At 38.8% G+C, this 21,230-nt stretch overlaps 1 protein-coding gene across 2 annotated transcripts in view; it reads left to right on the top strand.

The window, feature by feature from the left end:
* Positions 1–21,230, top strand: part of PDE4D (phosphodiesterase 4D) — an 867,194-nt gene that overhangs the window by 123,155 nt on the left and 722,809 nt on the right. The window contains exon 1 of one of the 2 annotated variants that reach the window (XM_065873345.1): positions 16,132–16,397. The exons of the other annotated variant lie outside the window; for it this stretch is intronic. Within the exon in view, the coding sequence (XP_065729417.1) occupies positions 16,132–16,397 (266 nt within the window). Of the gene's footprint in view, positions 1–16,131; positions 16,398–21,230 lie in introns of those variants that run through there. 2 annotated transcript variants of the gene reach the window in all.

Genomic DNA, 21,230 nt, shown 5'->3' with positions numbered 1-21,230 from the left:
GGTGAAGGGGACAAATATAAACCCACGGAACAAAAAGGAGATGTTGGGTCATCACATTCTGTTACACAAATTGAATTTAAAGTTCACTGTCTTTTATCCCTGGTTTTAATCACCACATGTCTCTAAATACATTTTCACAAAATTCTCAAGGATCATTAGAATAAAATAGCTTATAATTCGCTCTTTCTTGAGTGAATGCATAAGTTGTAGCCCTTGAGTGGAGAGGGTGCTGCAGATGTCTGAAATGTCAGTGAGCATATTTGGTCCATGCTAAATGGTTTTGGACAGGACCAAATATCAAGGACCTTTTGGCATGGACCAAATGTCTTAAGGACATTTGACACAGGACAAAATGTTTCTGCAAGTATCAAGCCCCTCTTGGTGTGGACCAAAGGTCTTATGGACCAGATGTCTTATGGACCAAATACCATATGAACGTTCTGGACAGAACCAAATATCCAAGACCTTTTGGTGTGGAACAAATGTCTTGTGAATGTTTTGAACAGGACCGAATGTCCTGCAAGGACATACTCAAAACTCATCGTTTTCAAGTTATTTTACTACATGTTGTTATTATCTATGCTCTTGAGGCTACTTGTCTATTGTATCTGTATGGTGGGAACACTGCAGAGTCAGGGGCTACTGATGGAAAGCTTCTCTTCCCAACTCCATGTTCAGTGATGACATGTTGGTAGCTTGAAATTTGCTGTGGTGGGGGTATTTATGTCATAGAAATAAGTAAATGCTGCAAGTTCGGGATTGTTTGTTTGTTCTGTTGCTTGTCTAGACTTAAGAGTAATGGAAAAAATGTTAACAATACAGGTTAAAGTTGTGCGTCTGTAGACATTACATTGTAAAGAGCACAAAAAAATTAAGGAACATTCTTCTAGAATTTTATAAATGTTATCTGATGCAGCAAAGGAATGGCCCAAGTCATTGACAAATGAGTGGAATTCCAACATACATCTTTGTTGCTTCACTTTTGTCTTGTTAATATAAACCAAAATATCGACCAACAGTCAAATAGGAACTACACTCTTTTTTCAACTGCAACCTTAGTTTGGCTACATATACAAGAGTTCAGCAAAAATCAATGAATGCATTCTGTGAGAGTCAACTGGCTTTATGGAATTTACAATTAAAGACTATTACGCACTTTTTATTATTTGTAAATTATGTACTTTATAAAGTTTACAATAATGTTATATGTATAATTTTCCCCAGAAAGCTGGTTGTTAAACATTTACAACACCACTGCCAAAACTCTCATGAAAAATAGTTGTCACCACTACTCACTTACAAAATGTAATTAAAGTCACAATACAATACTACGACACCTTTACCAGAATGCCTAAAATTGAAATGACTGAAAATATCAAGTGTGGACAAGAATATAGAGTATTTACGCTTACACAGTGCTGGTAGGAGTTTAAGTTGGAAGGATCACTTTGGAGAACTGTTTGGCAGGATCTACCAAAGGTAAACCTACACGTACCTATGATACATCCATCCACTCCTGGGCACCTATCCAACAAAATGAGTGCCAATGTCTGATAAAATAGAAGGATGTTTATACCAGCTTTATTTATACTAGCCCAAACTGGATACAGTCTAAATGTCCATCAGTGGTAAAATGGATAGATAAAATGCAGTATATTCAAACAGTGGAATACTTCAGAACAATGACAAAGAAAAAAATACTGTTATACACAATAGCAAGAATAATCTCACACTCATTATGTTGAATGAAAGAATGCAGACGCAAAATGGTACATACTGTCAGTTTCTGGTTATATGAAGTTCAAGAATAGGCAAAACAAATTCACGGTGTGAGAGGTCAAAGTAGTGGTTACCTCTGGGGGGAGTTTTGACTGAGAACAGCATTTTCTATAATTTGATCTGGGTATTGGTGACATATGTAAGTACACATTAAAAAAATCAAACTAGACACTTTGATTTTGTACTTTATGTAAATTTAGGATATATGTCATTTAAAAAGTCAACATTTGCTTAAAAATGGCCCCCAAGACTGACAGCAATTTCTCAGTGTAGTCACAGCATAGTGGGTTTTTACCACTTAGACATGAACTCGTGACTGTCCCCCTCTGGGGCTGTGCAAGGCACAACTTGCAAACACACGTGCTGCAGCCCTGACCACGGTAGTCGCCATAATCTTCTGCAAATGCAGCTTTTGTAACATTAGTGATTTCTCTTGATTCTGTGAGGTGTTTGCAGTCAACTAATAGCCATAAATCTGAATTGCTGCTGGTAATTTTACTGGAGCTACAGGGTTTTACATTTTATCCAAACCGATTTTCGTGTTGTTAAAGTTTGATCTGCTCATCCACCCTGTGAAGGTTTTCTTTTTCCTTTTCTTTTTAAAAAAAAACTATTTATTTGAAAATATTTATTCTTGGGGTTTGATTGTATCATCTAGGAAGGTGGTTTTCAAACTTGACTGATCGTCAGAATTACTAGAGAAAGTTTCCTGGACCTCAGCTCTCTTGGTTCTGACTCAGTAGTTGTGGGTTTGAGTTCTGACTTCTGTTTTAACATCTCCCTTAGAAAATTGTGATGATCAATCTGGTTTGGGAAACTACTAACCTACCACTTCAGCCATCCTTCCAGCTTTGTGTAAGAGTCATATCTGATAAACATAAAGTAGAGTTTGTATCTTAACATACTTATAACTCTGAATATGATGGCAGTGACTGCTCTGCAGGACTCTATTAGTCCACACCTTTTGGGAACAGTTGTCTAACACTTATGAATCCACCTACCCATCCATGTAGCCCACTTTGCTCCATTGTACCTACAAGTATATTCTGAAAGACCCTGTCAAACGTCTTCATGAAAAGCAGATGCAACATGCGACAGATATTCATTCTGTAACCTTTAGCACAGTCACCTTCTCTGGAAGGGAAATGATATGAATTGTAAATAATAATTTGACTCCTGTATGCTACCTGTGTCACAGAAGGTTCACGACTAATTGCTTAAATAATTTATTCAAGAGTTTGCCAGAGATTAGCATGAAAGTTACCAGTCTCTAATTTTTGGAGACCCTTGTCTGTTCCACCTTTTAACTGTAAGGCTCTAAAACACTTCTGCAAGTTTCCAATACCTCTGCCTCTCTCTGCAATTCCTAAATCCTCCCCAAGCAGGTGACCCTTACCATTGAAGAATGCTTAGAATGGCATTGGGTCGAACAGTACAGCAGGTAGAAATGCATAAACAGTATGTGCTCTTGCAGAACATACGTAGTTGACTTCACATATTAACGAGTGTTAACTGATTTTACATAAAACCATTCCTGATGACTTCTTTCTCTTAGTTCAAATATTACCCAATCTTTACAACTAACATTTACAGTATTGGGTGATCTATTCTAAGGAATAATGAATTTTACCAGTGAAAGGGACCTCTGTGGTCATCTGTTCCATCGCCATCATTTTCAGATAAGAGCACTGAGACCTAGAGAGTGGAGAATTTGCCCCACTGAATGAATATCTGGGTCCTCAGGCCCCAGGACCAGTAGTTGAAGAGTCAGGATTAGACTCCTGGTCACGTGCTCTTTCAATCACACAAAACTATTTATCTAAGAATGCTGCAGCAACACTACTGCCAGACTAGGATCCAGGGAGTTTACAGAGTCAGTCCTTATCTGGACCATTAATTTTGTTCAAGGAAACAGTTCCACAAAATAGTAATAAAGTCCCGGCCAGGCACTGAAAAATTCTACACTGATGTATGAAAGAAGGACTAGGCAAGAAGGATAAATGCTCATCACAATCTATCTTTATTATAGGAAAAGCAATTTAAAACTATTTTACTGAGTAGTGCTAGAACATTACTGAAAAAGAAAGTTAATTCCTCTTCCTTTGAAAAAGCCTTCTATAATATGTAGATATTGTCATATTAGAGACACTCCTGGGAAATGCTTGGTCAACTAAAATTGTTAAAATGCTCAGATTGAACATTGACTTAGAAGCAAAATGAAATATATTTTCCCACTTCTGTGCATTTTAATGGTAGCCATGGATGCCCTTCTTAATTTCGTCCACAATAAAAAATAGAAGATATTATTGAGTGGGAAAAAAAAGTCTTTGCCAGCTAGTGTAGGGAAATTGATGGCAACATCAGGCTGTTTGAAGAAAAAATGTTGGGAGCTCAAACCCTGCTGGTGGGAGTGTGAATTGAATCAGCCACTTTGAAGGACAATTTGGCAGTTCCTATTAAAATGAAGAATGCTTTCTCTTGTCATTTAACAATCCTACTTCCAAGTATCCGTTATTCTTAAAAAGTGTCTTGGAATACGTGCCCGATGAGGAGTTTGCAAGGCTGTTCATTATGTGTCACAGCGAGCAACTGGGCACCTGAATGTCCAGCAGTAGGGAAATGGCTATTTGAACTGAGAAAATAGCCATACTATGGAATACTGTGCATTAGCTAAAAGTCACGAGGGAGATCTTTGTTGAATGAAAAAAGCAAGTTGCTGAATAATCAGAACGGTTATTAGTATGATTATGCTTTTAAAAAGCCTCAGAAAACAGTAATATATGTTTCTATAAGCACATAATTATTCACGAAATCACATGGAGGTCTAGAATTTTGCTGCCCAGTATAGCAGCCACTAGCCACAGAAAGCTATTGAAATTTAAATTAACACATATAAGTAAAAATAAAAATTCAGTTCCTCAGTTGCATTAGCAAGAATTGAATAGCCACATTTGGCTAGTGGCTACTATAATGAGGAGTAGAGGTCTAGAAAGATAAACACAACTGATAATAGGGCCACCTGTGAGGGCCCTGAGTTTGGAGATGGTGGTCTATAGGTACTTTTGATTTCTGGGTGACTTTAAAAAATTTTACACATAGATTATATATGATCTGGATAATTTAAAAGTAATACGTTTGCAAAATTGAAAGTATGCCTAGCAATAGGATTTCTAAAACATTTCAGACTTTTACTGTGTAGATCAGTGCAAATTCATTAGGGCACACTGTCCTTTCAGCCAGTTAACTGTCTAAAAGCACACAAAAAATACTCAAACTACACACACCATTTTTCCTTCCTTTAACAAGTGTCTGCTGAGTACTTCCTATATTCTAGGCATTTAAAGTATGTAGATGAAGAGTATTGCCTGCCACATCAGTAAACAAAGGATGTTGCAGCCATCAAGTCATCAGCCACTGCAGCCATCCCATGGTGCACCCTGAGGGGATTCAGGATGGAAAAAATAGGATACTGGCCCTAGATAGTTAAGGTGTATATCAAAGGAATGGCTTGAATGAGCCCAGACTCGTGCATCTTCCCATACTCAGAAAATTGCTAAATTCATTAACTCAAGATGTCTGGTTTTTCTTTAATTAACAATAATCTTTTTTTTTTTTTTGCGGTACGTGGGCCTCTCACTGTTGTGGCCTCTCTCGTTGCGGAGCACAGGCTCCGGACGTGCAGGCTCAGCGGCCATGGCTCATGGGCGCAGCTGCTCCGCGGCATGTGGGATCTTCCCGGACCGGGGCAAGAACCTGCGTCGCCTCCATCGGCAGGCGAACTCGCAACCACTGCGCCACCAGGGAAGCCCAACAATAATCTTTTGATGTTCCAACTACCTGGTTTTGTTGCTGTTGTTTGCAAAAACCCTTATATATCCTGGCTCCTCCCTCACCTCTTTGGAAGAGTAGCTCAGAGCCATCTGAGAGGGTGCCTCCCAGGCTTAAGTCCTCACTATGTCTGCCAAAGAAAACAATTCTCAATTTTTAGGTTGTGCTTTTTTTTTTTTTTCAGTCAACAAGTACAAGGATCTCGAGGCAAATGCTTCTTTAAAAAAGTGTATTCACCATGCGTTCAACAAGAGGATTTCTTTGTCATTCATTATTTTTCCTTTGTAACTGATTAAATAATTACTGGTTGGCTTTATGCAATGTTTATATAATTACAGAACATAAATGGTGGTTATTAGATTAGCTACAATGTAGGCTTTTATACTAGTGTAATACTTATTTTATTAGGGCTGAAAAGTAATTATTCTGGAAAAAAATCAGATTTGGTGGACATAATTTAGCAATCATTTGAGCACTTCAAGGTCAGGATAACTTCACTGAAAGCACCAGAAAGAATGCATTTACCTGCTTACAGTTATTATATGTAGATATACTATGGGACTAGGTGTATTGAATTGACGGAAGCACAATCACTTTTTCGATTAATTTTTTAGATAATAGGTCAATAGCATGGCAGTGAATCTTGATGAAGAGTGTTCTTGACAATGCTTCATATATAGTAAACAACACTGAAAGTCCCAGCTAACTCTGAACACAGCGAAGAATGAATCTTGTGTCCCCAGATATACAAAGATCAGCATCCTCATTATATTCATAGAACCTAGTCATAGTATTTGTCCAATGAAATGCTTTCAGATTAATTAAATTATATCCTGGATAGAGTCTATTAGTCTTAAATAAGGTTTTCCTTTTAATTTTAATGAATAATGTAGAAACAGGCAAGGAATTCCACCACACTTGCAAAAGAATCTGTTTTTCAACTTCTGTCAAGTCTTTTTTCCTTCATCTTAAAATGTGGATCTAGGGCTTCCCTGGTGGCGCAGTGGTTGAGAGTCCACCTGCCGATGCAGGGGACACAGGTTCGTGCCCCGGTCCGGGAAGATCCCACATGCCGCGGAGCGGCTGGGCCCGTGAGCCATGGCCGCTGAGCCTGCGCGTCCGGAGCCTGTGCTCCGCAACGGGAGAGGCCACAACAGTGAGAGGCCTGCGTACCGCAAAAAAAAAAAACCCAAAACAAACAAACAAACAAAAAACAAACGTAGATCTAATATAGCAAAATTTGCTTTTAGAATTGAATCCTTTTGAATGTATGTGCTCAGTTGAAAAAAATGGTTTATAAAAGTTATTTTTTAAAATTCATTATTAATATATCAACAACAAATTTAAGCACTACACGAATGGCTGAATATAAATCTAAAATACCACCACCTGGGTACAAGTTATTTGCTAGGAATCTCTACTTATTCTAGTAGCTGGATACTTATGGAGGGATCCATGAACCAGCATTTATATCACCTGGGAGCTTTGGAAATCCAAAATCTCAAGCCCCACACCCCAGACCTACTGAATCAGAATCTGTGTTTGGCATAGTCTCCAGGTGATTCTTAGGTACACTAAAGCTTGAAAAGTAATCATGTAGCCTTCAGTTGCCTTTGTGCATCTTCTCACCAACAGTGCCATCTAGACCAGCCCTTCTCTGGCCCCTGAGCCTGTTCATAGCTTTTCAACTAGCATGCTCTCTATAGGGTTGTTATTTAGACTCAACCCCAGCTATGTCATAGCCTCTATCTCATAAAGATATCTCATAGCCTCTGCTAAAGTGATGCCTTTTACAAGGGGAGATAGATATGCAAATTCAAGAGGAGGGCAGAATTAGCCTCAGAGCAGGAACATAACAATTACCTTGAGTCTAATAGAAGATGGTACCAGGGCAGCACCTCGAATACTCATAGTTCTGTTGAAAGCATTCTGTTTGACTGCAGTTCAGTGGAAAACAAAAAGCAGCATAACAGAAGCCAGGGAAGGTTCATATTATCCCTCAGCTATGTTCAGGAAGATGTTTGTAGTAAGTCCAGGTAAGCATTCCTGGGAATACCCATCTCTGGACATGTTGGAAGATGCAGTGGATTCAGAGCCAAGGAAGTGTGCTTTCATAAATCATATTAGCATATTAAAAGACTTAGAGATCTTATTGCAAGGAAATGGGAAACCTATTTAATTATATTCAACTCAGCCCCATATATATATATATATATATATATATATTTTTTTTTTTTTTTTTAAATCACAAAATGCTTTTTTCCCCCATGCAACACATTAAAATTGGCCCAAACTAGTCTTTGTGAAATATGAGTGCACAAGTTTCTCTTATTGCCTAAAATGTGAGTTAAGCCCTGAAGTTTTGGAAAATCTAACATTATGTAACAGTGAATATACCTATTTTTGTAGTTTCACTATTTTAGAAGTAAAACAATGCTTTGATTCCAAATATTAAATTAACTTGGGCATTGCTCTCCCACTCTGTCTCCCAAGCTGTGACTCAGATGTCAGAACAAATTTTTTTTACCTAGTTAGGGAAGGAATTTTCTCAAGTTTCAGGGCCATAAAAGCATTAGTAAGGCACCTGGTTAGTGCAACACACTCTTATTTTCCCTCTTCAGTTTCGTAAATATTAAATTTATCTTCTCCATTTCTCCTTTAAAAGCACCATCTGTAGCACATACCATCACTACATGCAAATGGAAGAGGACATAGTGCCTCAGGATACACTTGATAACAGTTTTTCTTCAACAGCAACTGAAACTTGCCACTGCAGACAGCATCTAATTTTCTTTTTGTGCATTATAAAACCCTATTCAAGTTATAGGACTCTTAAATAGACAACTAAGTTCCGGTGAAAGTGAATGAACTTGTTCAGGGTGACTTAGCTAGTTAATTACAGAACTGGGACCAAAACTGTGGTTTCTGTGATGCCTTTTGTACAGCATCCCAATGAATGACTAGGTCTCAGAAGGTTCCTTACAGTTAGACACGAAAAGTGTCATCTCTAAAAACACGATTTGTGGGCTTCCCTGGTGGCGCAGTGGTTGAGAGTCCGCCTGCCGATGCAGCGGACACGGGTTCATGCCCCCGTCCGGGAAGATCCCACATGCTGCGGAGCGGCTGGGCCCGTGAGCCATGCCGCTGAGCCTGCGCATCCGGAGCCTGTGCTCCGCAACGGGAGAGGCCTGCGTACCGCAAAAAAACAAAAACAAACAAACAAACAAAAAAATGAAACACAATTTGCTTATGAAGGATCATTGTCTAAATAAGTTAAACTTTAAAAAACAAATTGCTAGCTACAATTATAAACCTCTGAACTATGGACTTTCAGTGAAATACACTACTTTGTCTCCTAAACACCATCTAAAAAACAGAAGGACTGAAACAGATATTATGTGTCAGGGTCAGAGGGAGGCTTTCTAGTTATATTATGCTAACTAGAGAAAGACTTTAAAAATCCTTTCCTGGGGCCACTGGGGGATGGGTACTGAGACTGAAAAACAGAGATGAGGAAATGTGTTCCTAGGTGTCGAGCTTTGAATAGATCACCGTTGTGTTATATTCCTCTGAGCTTAGGATACATGTTGGATTTTTTTCACTAACATGTCTATTATGTGCACAAAAACAACAAAAGACTCTGAAAGTCTACCCAAGTTCTTTTGTCCATTCAATGTCCATTGTTCGCAATACAATTTTGGGGAGTTTGGAGATCTTTTGGTTATGAAGAAATATCTGTCAGAGCCTCAAAATACCATTACTAATGGGCATTGATTGGGGTTTGGAAATGTTTTTACTTCAAAAACTGTTGTGACGGATATTTTGTAGGGATTAGGTTTGCACATATCAACTTACTTGAATTCATTTTGCTAAGAGCTTCTTTATTAATTTGCTTGACTTTTTTTTTTTTTTTTTTTTTGCGGTACACGGGCCTCTCACCGTTGCGGCCTCTCCCGTTGTGGAGCACAGGCCCTGGACGCGCAGGCTCAGCGGCCATGGCTCACGGGCGCAGCCGCTCCACGGCATGCGGGATCTTCCCGGACCGGGGCACGAACCAGTGTCCCCTGAATCGGCAGGCGGACTCTCAACCACTACGCCACCAGGGAAGCCCCTGCTTGACTTTTCTTTTTTAAAAACACAAAGGCAGTCTAGTGCAGTGGTTACACGCATGGGCTCTGGACTTGGACTATCTGCTTTAAAATCCCAACTCTGTTACTGGGTGTATATGACCTTAAGGAAGTTGTTTAATTTTGGCGCCTCAGTTTTCTCAACTTTAAAATGAAGGTAGTAGTACCTGCCTCATTAGAATGATTATGATGACCAAATTAAGTAACGATGCAGAGTGCTTGTGCTTAGGGTAGTTGGCTTTGCACTTAAATCTAGAGAATTGCTGTCATTCAATATGCTAGGGAATAATCCACTATAGATATAGTGGAATAGGGGATTCTTCTGTCTGCAAGTTGAAGGCAAAATGCCTGGCTATTCTTCTCATTGAAAGAAGACCCAGAAATATCACATATTTTGTTAAAATTTTAGTGGCCATCAAAACCTATTGTCTTTATTGAAGTTTGACTTATACTTAGAGAGAGCATTCTAGTGTTTCATTTTAGCAGAGTAATCAAGAGGAATTCTGTTCTAGTATTGGAAGCTTTTTTAAGTGACCATATCAGCAGAAACGGAGTCTTGAGTTTTGTGTTGCAGTTTTTTTTCTCAGAAATAAAACAAACATGCTATGTTTATGTTGCTGGTATAAATTGTGCCCTATAAAATGGTAACTTTTCTTTCGAATTAAATGTTAGCTTACTATTTCAATAGATAGATCCCTAACATTTAGCTTTAATCTAGGGGGAGAAAAAGCCCACTTAACTAAATTTAATCTAGTAACAAAACCCATTTAATCTTTTTATTAAAATGAATTGAGCTTGGAAGAAGACATTGTCTGCTCAAAATATAGCTCTAATATAAATCAAACAGTTATATTTCTTTTGTTCAACAAACCCCAGGTCCTTTCTTTTACCTTAACAGCCTTTTGATGATTAATTAGGTGAACCACACTTAATTAGATGGAATGTATAATTGATTAAGTTAAGAAAAATCTAATCTATTTTTGACTTCCTTATTGGCCTGAATGCTCATGTATAGCCAAGGAACAAATCCTTCTAATTCTTATGTGATTAGCTCCTGTCTTTCCATTTCTACACAAATTTATATTGAAACAGAACTGTGACAATAAACAGTCTTCAGAATCATCCGTCTCCAAATTATAATATACATTGCCACCAATTTAATCTTATTTGAATTTCTCTGTATATTATTTAGCTATATCCAAAATACATAAATTTTACTGTTTTTCCATAGAAGTCTACAAATCCAACACCTCTCACCTCCGCTAGACTATTTACGCCCCCCCAAAACATCTTATTATTTTTCTTCCACATGTACTTTCTTTTAAGGCCTAATTTAAGTCCTGCTTCTTCTCTGAGTTATTTTCCACTGGTCTAGATATATATAGATTGCTCATTTAAATCTCTGAGGCACTGATTGTTTCTATTATTAGCTTCATATTTATCATTTATTTTCTCTGTTGGAGGGGTTGTATATATCTTTTATTTTCAAATAGATACTTTACTGTTTTTAATCTCTGCCAACCAGCCCAGTACCTAATAGATGTTCAATGATAATGATGATTTGAAAGCCCTACTCTACAATGTTCAGATGTGCTTTTAGATATGGGGATAATATAATTTTTTTTTTTTTTTTTTTTTGCGGTACACGGGCCTCTCACTGCTGTGGCCTCTCCCGTTGAGGAGCACAGGCTCCGGACGCGCAGGCTCAGCAGCCATGGCTCACGGGCCCAGCCGCTCCGCGGCATGTGGGATCTTCCCGGACCGGGGCACGAACCCGTGTCCCCCTGCATCGGCAGGTGGACTCTTAACCACTGCGCCACCAAGGAAGTCCCGGGATAATATAATTTTATCATCAGAATTTATAAGGATATAAATTCAAAATAAACACATTGAAAATATAAAAATAATTTTCAAATATATTAGTTTGTAAAGTGGAAAACTACCATGGAGTTTAATGAAAACGCGTCCATAGCAAAGAAATACAGGCATGTAGATGAAAAAACACTCAGGAATTCCACCTCAAGCTGCCCTCACTTGAATACCATGTCTTTGTAAGAATTTCATGACTTGGCAGGCTTCACAGGCTGTCACCATATATGTCCCAAGTGAAGCCAAGGACAGAATTTAGTGTTAACTAAACCAAGAGCTCAGGACACTCAGATTTCTACTATTTTCCATAGAAATATTCATCATTGATTTTAAATATTAAATCAGCTTTCCTTTCGGGGTGGTTTGATATACAGTTGAAATAAGAGGCCCTGGGACTTCATAGATAAACCTCTCTTGTGCATTGTTGAACTAATGGCTTTGGGTAAGTTATTTAACCTCCTTATGACCTCTTCAGTAAAACAGTGTTAATGAAATAACACGCTAAGAGTTATTGCAAGAATTAAATGAAAGAAAATGCAAAATACCTGGTATATAGTTGGTATCTACTACGTGTAAATAAATTTCTGTAATTTCCTTGTATCAGTTAGTGGCAGGTTTCATTTACTGGGTGTTTATCCTGTACCAGGCACTCTTCATATACTTTGTATCATGGGTATTAACACACTCAATCTTTGCAGCATTCTTATGCAATAGCTATTATTCTCATTCTGTTTCACGCATGAGGAACTGAGCCATAGACAAAGTACACAGCTAGTAAGTATCATAGCTGGGGTTCCAAACATGCTTTTGGGTTCCACACATACCCTCTTAACTGCTAGACAACATAATCTCTCCCACTGTCGGGTCATTTCCCTGGACCACATCCTGTGGACAATTTAAAAAGCAGTCTCATTTTAACGCACTATTTACCTAACTAAAACATGGTTGGGAGAAACCTACAATGCATTCCATAGTCAAGTATAACTCATTTTAATTTATCCATTCTTTTGAACTAACTGTACCATTGCTCCCTTTCAGTTGTGAGAAATCCAGCCTTGCTTGATCTTACCTGGGCAAAGGCATACTTTGTAGTCGTTGTCCCAGAACTTGTGCAAATCTTATTTCTTATTTGTTTTGCTGCTTATGAATAATTAATTAAATAAATGCTTTCAAGGATTCCAAAGAAGCTAAAAAAACAGATTTTGAAAATCCACAAAAAGGTATCTAGGAAAACTTTTGTTAAGTTAAGAGATGTTATCTGTTGTTCTAGGCGTGGGTGCTTTTATCAAAACATTTCTCCTACTTTCAATTTTCCACTCGTTAATAAAATCTAAGGCCTTATTTGGCTGTCACTTACGGTACTGTGTTTTTTGGAAAAGTTTCTGGCAGCTAGTTTTTAAAAGATTTTGTTAAAAAAAAAAAGAAAGAAAGAAAAAGCAAGCTGTGTAGTCCTCCTGTTGGAAGAATTCCTCTGACCTTCTGCATTATTATAAAGAGAATTGCCAATTTATCCAGGCCTCCCCCACCTGGTTATCTTCAGAACTTTACAATGTGTTCTTTTCCTAAGGCAGTTATTTTCAAGCATGATTTTGTAACACTGCAGGGTTTTTCAAGCTATTTCAAGGAGGTGGCAAAGAATTCTCAAAACCAAATTAATTTTATTTTCAAAAAGGAGCATGCATGCCATAAATCATTGGGGGGCATTCAAGAGGGTAGTTGTAGATGTCAGGAAATTGAACAAGTAATGATAGAATATAGGCACCTGTACAGAAGTAGACAATTCTGCTTCTACAGTGGAACCCTTTAACATGCACCAAGCAATGGGAGATTTGCAGAACGCCTTTTTCAGTCTTAGTCCGTGTTTAACCACAACACTCAATGATTTGTTTATAGAATAGTGTTGCATCTTCTATTTCAGTGTAGTTGTGATCATCCACAAAGTGTCCAGTCTCTTTGAGCATCCACATGGCATACCAATTATGAGAAGATTAGCGTGTAAATATTTTACTCCTCTTAAGGGAAGGTCACTGTAAGCAAGAATAGAACCTAGAATTCTCTGAACTCAATGAATTTCCCAACATAGATCCTATATCATTCTCAGTCATATCAATCCCTTTATTTGGTCACTGAGAATCACTTTTCTCTACTCAGAGCCAGGCATTTAAATATCTTCAGTTTCCAGGCTCTCCTCTGGGTACCTGGGCTACACTTTGTCAATTGTTTTGCACTTTATCTGCCCTACTGGATTGTAAACTCCTAGAGGGCAGGGACAGCATGGGACTAACCTTTAAATATCCTAGAGCACTCGATATAGTGCCTAGCACAAAATAAATGCCCACAAGTGTTTGTTGAATGAAACTAAGTCTTTAGAAAGTGGGAAATTTTTCTTTCTTTTCTTTGCCCTGTCAGTTTACTGCCTACTGTTTTTTTTCTCACTTTATCCTGTTATCTGAATTTTTTATTTCTATAAACCTGAACAGGGTTTATTTTATACATACTGATTTCAGTTTTTTTTTCTTTTTGAACAAAACTTGCTTACTTCTTCTTTATTGGAACTGCACGTTGTAATTCCTCATCCGGAGTGCACTTCTTTCTTAATTTCCTTTCCATTAATTTTTGATGTTTCCCCTCTTCAAGCTTTACTGCAACTCAGCATTCCCTCTTTACTTATGTACACCATTCTCATTGTATATTTCTGCCCCTGATAATTTCACTTTTTAGGTCTTCTGGTGTCTTTTTCTGAGCATAGTGTAGTCCTTTCCATTAAATTATAAACCCTTTGGGGGTAAGCACGCTTATGCGTACCTGTTTTGCACAACTCCCAATGTAATTGTCAGGCCCTCAGCCCATTTTACAGAAATTGGCTATTCATTTTAATTATTACTTAAGTGTGTGTGTGTGTGTATAAAACAAATTTTCTGATTAAGTCATGGTACATGTGTCTCATTAAATTATTATAGGTACACCAAGTGGTGACCCTGTGCTTCTGTGAACAGAACATCAGAGTGTCCTTTTCTGTAACATTTTAAAGACAAGAAATTAAAACTTAAGGTGGAACAACCAGGGAAGACAGTAGGAGGAACTCTTAGAATTGACCTAATAGTTATCATAGAAACCAAAAAAAAATTCAGTCCGACTATTCTGTTCTGCACTTCCTAACTCCTTCTTAAGTTACTGTGTTTTAAATTTTTAAAAAATATTTTCTTAGATCCTGAGATATGTGATTTGATTTCAATCCTGAGCTGTCTGTAGCATCACTGGGCTGCTGGGGACATCTATGATCAAAGGTTTGGATTCCCTTCCAAACTCAGTTCTAATGTTTACACTTCTGGTGTCCGTATAATGAGATTTAACAGGCCTTATCACCTACTTACTTGAATTATTGTAATATTTACATTTTTTCTCCAGTAGCAAACTAAATAGGTAAGAAATAATATCTTCTCTTTTATTTTAAACCTCCTTTGAGTAAGTTTGTTGAAGCTATTCTGACCACGAATAAAAATCTTATATTAAAAACATTTAAGGAAATAACTATGAAAAGCTAGGTTTATTTCTTTTATAATTGAATAAAAATGTATATACCATAAGCAATAATTGAAACTCTAAAATCTTTTTTAGGCCCCTGTGAAAACAGTCTGTTCCTCCCGTGGATCGTAAGTTTAAATGTAAAGAGATAACAAACACCATTCGTGTATGTAACTTGTGTTGTTCCCTGCTTTGAAAGGGCCTGCATTAGCAAGGCTAAACAACACAACGCAACCTGTAATGTGTTCCATATGCAGGATTTTGAAACCTTTTGTTTGGTTTCTAACTAGAGAGAAAGAGGGAGGAAAAGAAAGAGTTCATTTTATTCTCTTGGGATTTGTTTTATAAGGTGCATCAGATTGAGTTCAGCCAACAGGGATGTATTTCTCCTTGTCTAGCTCATGTTTGTTTATTCTCTCCTTATAAAAACCAGGGACTAGCAATTTCTTTTATGAACGCGGACCGAAGGGAGATAAACAGACCTTGCGGGAGAGGAAGGTCAAGTTCAAAGTTTTTCTTTCCTTTGGATTCAGGAATAAGCAAATGGAAAGACCAGCCAAACAAACAGCAGCAGGCATCTGATGGTTAAGCCCTTCCCCCCAGGACTTTTTATGTACATAAGCAGAAGTCACAGGAGCAGCTGCGGCGCATTAGTTCCGATAGTTTAACAGGCTGCCTTGTAGCGCTGACAAAAGCCTCGCTCGCCGTGGCTTCCCTCCATGTTCCTCTGCCCTGCGAGCTCGGCGGTGATCTTTGGCAGGGGATCGGCAGAGGAGGGGTGACGTTCAAGAGGCTTCCGCAGTGGAGTGCGCTCGTCTCCTCTACTCCCAGCCCAGTCTCCGCCGAGAGACTGAGGCAGGCGACCGAATGAACTAGCAGCGGCAAGATCCGACCTGCTTCCCCGGACATCTCCCCGAGAGTCCGAGGAAGGCAATCACTGGAAAGAGGCCAGGGAACCACGTTGCCCTGGATCGTTGCCAACTGTACAAAGTTGGCCGGGAAAATGGCTCAGCAGACGGCAAGCCCGGACACTTTAACAGTCCCTGAAGTGGATAATCCGCATTGTCCAAACCCCTGGCTGAACGAGGATCTTGTGAAATCCTTGCGGGAAAACCTGTTGCAGCACGAGAAGTCCAAGACGGCAAGGAAATCGGTTTCTCCCAAGCTTTCACCGGTGATTTCGCCGAGAAATTCCCCCAGGCTCCTGCGCAGGATGCTTCTCAGTAGCAACATCCCCAAACAGCGGCGGTTCACAGTTGCACATACGTGGTAAGGTTTGCACGGATTATCAGACATGGTGGCCAGGTGCCTCTGGGTGATTTTTGCGCCTCCCGCTTTTCACTTTAGGGGTAGGGAGGGGAGCGTCTTCGTCTTCACCCCTGACCCGTGATTTATCAGAAGTAATCTACCTTAATAAATCCCACAGATGTCCAAGTCAGGGCAGTAATCCTTGAGATTGGTAATAGGAGCCTTTGAGGTGGGTGGTTCTCAAAGTTCAATTCCTATTGCAAGTTCCTACAAGAAAACTGAATTCCAGATGTCAAATAAGAATGCAGGTTTTTTTTTTCCTATACGATGTGGTGGTGTTTCTTTGAATTCCTAAGCTATAGTCCTGCCGGGTCCTGCAACAGCCTAGGAAAGAAAGGACCAGAAAGGAGAGGAGGAAAATCATAGTTTGTTCTCTTTTCTGCATGATCCCCAATTAAATAGAGATGTGTATGGAGTGTGTGTGTGTGGGTGTGTGTATGTGTGTAATGGTGTGTCCAAGTAAAACCCCTCCTAACTACTGACTTTAATATGTTTGTAATCTCAACGCGCCTTTTCAGTGGGTTTAGGAATGCCGTGCAGAAAGTTGCAGGCTGGTACTAGGTAATACTGCCATGTGCCTTGAATTTGAATTCTTCGACTATTTTGTCAATATTTTTATTTTCTTTACGAATGTTTTTAGGTGAATTTGTTTTAGGCATATGATACCACGTAGGTTTCTAGATGATTCTTGATATTTTCATGCTCTTGTAAAAAATACTAAAATACATCATCGTGTGAGCTTATGGTGTTTCTGCCTGAAAAGAGGCAATTTTAGGCTATGATCGGAGAAAGAGGGGTCTGTGATACACAGTTGGTTAATTTTAGGCAGTAGTAGGTTCTATGCACTACTTCCACATTTTGGCAAAATGAATATTAATTATGATGAAGAAAACAACATAACAGAAAAAAATAACGAGCACGTTAGTTGAGAAACTGACTGAATGATTTTTATACAGCTTTTCCGTAGAACACGAAAGAGTATGCCAGGAATGGAAAAAACAAAACAAAACAGAACCCAAACAAGCAAACAAACAAACAAAAATCCCCCAAAAAACAGAATCAAGACTTCCAGGAAAGAAGCAGCAAGAAATAGAATCAAAATCTAAACTTAAAGCCACATGGCCCTACCCAGGAATGCATTCATGTCATAGATGAAAATAGGCAACAAAGGAAATAAAAGGCATGACCCACCCAAAGAAATGTCTGACCTCAGAATTGTCATTTTAAATAGCTAGATCTCTGATCGGGGAAGTGTTCTTATTTTCCCCAAGGTTTTAACTAAGTGGCATTTCTAAGTTTAGTTCTTATTTTCCCCAAGATTTTAACTAAGTGGCATTTCTAAGTTTAGTTAGATATAACCCTCGTAAGGGGGGTAAGACAAACATTGATTTTTTTCAGTCTTAAATGATGGAAAAGGATGACTTCTCTCTGAGGAAGATACTATTGAAAGAATTTGTCAGAGATAAGTAGTGAATGAAAGGCATAGATGAACACTAGGAGATGCTCTGAAGAGAGGGACGGCTTGAGACGGAGCATCAGCAGGATGCTGGCTGGAGTTCAGACAGGGTCAGGGCCAGAATTCTGGTATGCAATGTCCCTTTTGGTTGAGATGCCTTTTTAATTATAGTTCCTTAATTGTACCTGTTGCTAAATGAGTAAGCCTCCACTCAGACACTTGATTTCTGAGTGAAGCACCCTCGAGTTCAGCTGAAGGTTATCGGAACTATTTGGACATGTTGAGATGTAAGGAAAGCAGGAAATCTCATGAAAACAGGCTTTCTTCTGAAATTTCTGGCACTTCCTTTTCTGATGCTGTTTGGAGAAACTCCAAGGTCACAATTTCTGCTGATCTTTCATTATGGTGTATCAGGTCTCCAGCAGATGAGGGAGGCATCAAAAGAGCGATGGACGTGAAAAAGAAAAATCATGATACCAATTCTCAGTAACGAAGGGGAGACAATATCCCTCATGGATAAAAAAGCATCCAGCAAGGGAGTTGGAAAGAGTGCCTCATATTTTCCTATTGGTTCAACAAGCCACAAGACGTTCATAATATCCACAGGCATCTTTCGACAAATATTGTTCCATCTGTGCTTTCATTACTTGGACTAAGCATGATCCAGAATTTTAAAAATTTATTCCAAATTGTGCTGCATATATATATATATATATATATATATATATATATATATATATATATATATATAGAGCTATCTAAACTGCTGCTACTACCGCAACCATAGTCAAATCCTTCCCTCCTCCTAAATTAAACGATCAGCCATTTAAATACACACCATGTGTGTTCCTGCCTCAGAATATTGGTTCCTATACTTGATATTCCTTTCCATTCGATATGCATATATTTAATACCTACTGAGTCCAAAGTGTTTAGCTTGTACCTACTGATCACAAAGTTGAACAAGAGCTGTTCTTGGTTTCAAATTATTTACACTACAGTAGAAAAAATCATATTGGAAGGCATCTGATTAAGTTCAGGTAAACATTTTGCTTTAGTGGATTGACACAGTAAATGTTTATTTCTTGCTTCTGCGTCTTGTGGGGAGCTAGCCTGCCCTGGGGTAGTTCAGGGACGCCAAGTTCTACTATCTTGCGGTTCTTCTATTGGTAACACATGGTTTCCAAGTTTGCCAGGCTCAGCTGAATCCGAAGATGGCAGAAGATGGCATTTGTGAGTTTTTATGAGGCAGGTCTAGAACTGCACACATTACTTATCCCAGAATTCCCCAGATAGAACTCAGTCCTGTGGCCACATATAACTGCAAAGAAGGCTGGGAAACCTATCTCAGCCACGTTGCCAGGAATAAGGTAAAACATCTGGTGAACAGCCCACCCATGTCAGTCACAATGCAGTAACAGCTACTGGTTCACCCTCTATACCATAGTTAAATTCATAGAGTAATATCTATGGTGACTGGTCTTTTAACATCTCTGCATACCTCCTAGATGAGGATTATACAGAGAAATTCTATTTTTTGACAAGTCTAGTGACTGGGAAGTCCTTGCTTACATACAGTTGAAATCTCCTTCCTTGTAATTGTCATCCTTGGTTCCTGGATCTGCTTTTTTTTTTTATTTGTCTGCATTGGGTCTTTGTTGCTGCACGTGTGCTTCCTCTAGTTGTGGCGAGCAGGGGCTTCTCTTGTTGTGGAACACGGGTTCTAGGCGCACGGGCTTCAGTAGTTGTGGCGTGTGGGCTTCAGTAGTTGTGGCACGTGGGCTTCAGTAGTTGTGGCGCATGGGCTTAGTTGCTCTGCGACATGTGGGATCTTCCTGGACCAGGGCTCGAACCCTAGTCCCCTGCATTGGCAGGTGGTTTCTTAACCACTGCACTACCAGGGAAGTCCCCCTGGATCTGCTTTGAAAACCCCACAGCTTGAATCTCTCCTGTCTTCCATAACTTAGCCCTTAAGGCAAGAGGCTTGGAAAAACCCATCAGAGAGCCAGGACCCTGCTCTATTCATCTTGGCACATCCATTAATCAGTAATGTCAGTGTTATCATGCTTTTTAAAACTTATTCTCTTAACTAAACACCCTAGGTTATTTCACGTTTATATGCTGTAGTTATCAGGTTGATCCTGATTGTTCTTAACCAGACTTCACTTGGATTCTCACAACCCATTTAAAGAGTATTTTACTGAATTGATACAACACTCCAGGTGCTGTGGGACTCTTGGACAGAGAGCATCTGAGAAGAAGTCCGGTTACTTATGTTTAAATTTTGACTTCCCGTTTACTATTGTGATTTTTGAACAAGTTGCTTCACATAGGCTTGTTTCTCTGTTACCCAATTTCCTGGGAATAGTAATCGTATCCACTTGGTGTTGTGGTTTTATTAAGTACAATTATGTGTAAATTAAAGTGTTTTGCACAGGGACAGACACTTAATGAGGGTCATTACATAAGCTAATATTTTCTTTATTATGTGTCCATTAATCCAGTCTCGCTCAGCCTGAATCTCTAGGTTACCCTGTCAGTTGTTTGTGGATGGGACAATGTTTTTAGTAATCATTATATCCCTAGCTAATGTTCACTGAACACTGGTGTTCGATCTGGTGCTGTGTGTTAGATTAGGACCCTCTTGTATTCGTGCTTCTCATCACTTTGTTTTACCATGTTTACTTAATGTCTAGTACTTTGTAGTCCAGTGATTATAGACCAGACTCTGTTTTCATCAGAGTAGGGAATTCCCTCTGATGTCAACATGAACGTAGGGAATTCCCTCTGCTGTCAACATGAACGTCAGCGGAATTTCTGGTGAAGAAAACTTTCAGTGTTAAGTTTATTTCCGGAAAATCAGTCAGGCAAATCTTTATATTTTTCAGTTTTTTTTCCTTACTTTACACTGGGTTCTGTGTACCAAATGAAGGAACGTGTTCTAGAGTGTGTAAGTGATACTAGGCAATAGGATTTCTCTGGGCAAGATACTATCCAGATAATACCATGTGTCTTATCTTTAAAATTTCTGTGTATGCGTGTGTGTTTTTAATTACAACATATCCAAAGGTAGAAGAAGCAGTTAGTAATGTCCTTAAACAACAAAATAATTTCTTTAGGTGGATTTTTGAAAGGCATTTTTCAGAAGACTTTTAGAAAATCTTAAAGATTTTCAGGGAGCTAGATAAATGTTTTGGGCTATAATTTTTGTTTATTATAAATTTCTCTTTACTTGGCATTGGGTATAAAATTGCTCATGTTTAAAAGTAAACATTTGCTTTCTTGAGCCATAATTTCTGCAGCAACTACAGTTGCTCTCATGGTTGTTGTTTAAGAGA

The sequence above is a fragment of the Phocoena phocoena genome, chromosome 3, assembly GCF_963924675.1.
Source record: "Phocoena phocoena chromosome 3, mPhoPho1.1, whole genome shotgun sequence".
Lineage (NCBI taxonomy): Eukaryota > Metazoa > Chordata > Mammalia > Artiodactyla > Phocoenidae > Phocoena > Phocoena phocoena.
This window is presented reverse-complemented; position numbering and strand designations above follow the sequence as displayed.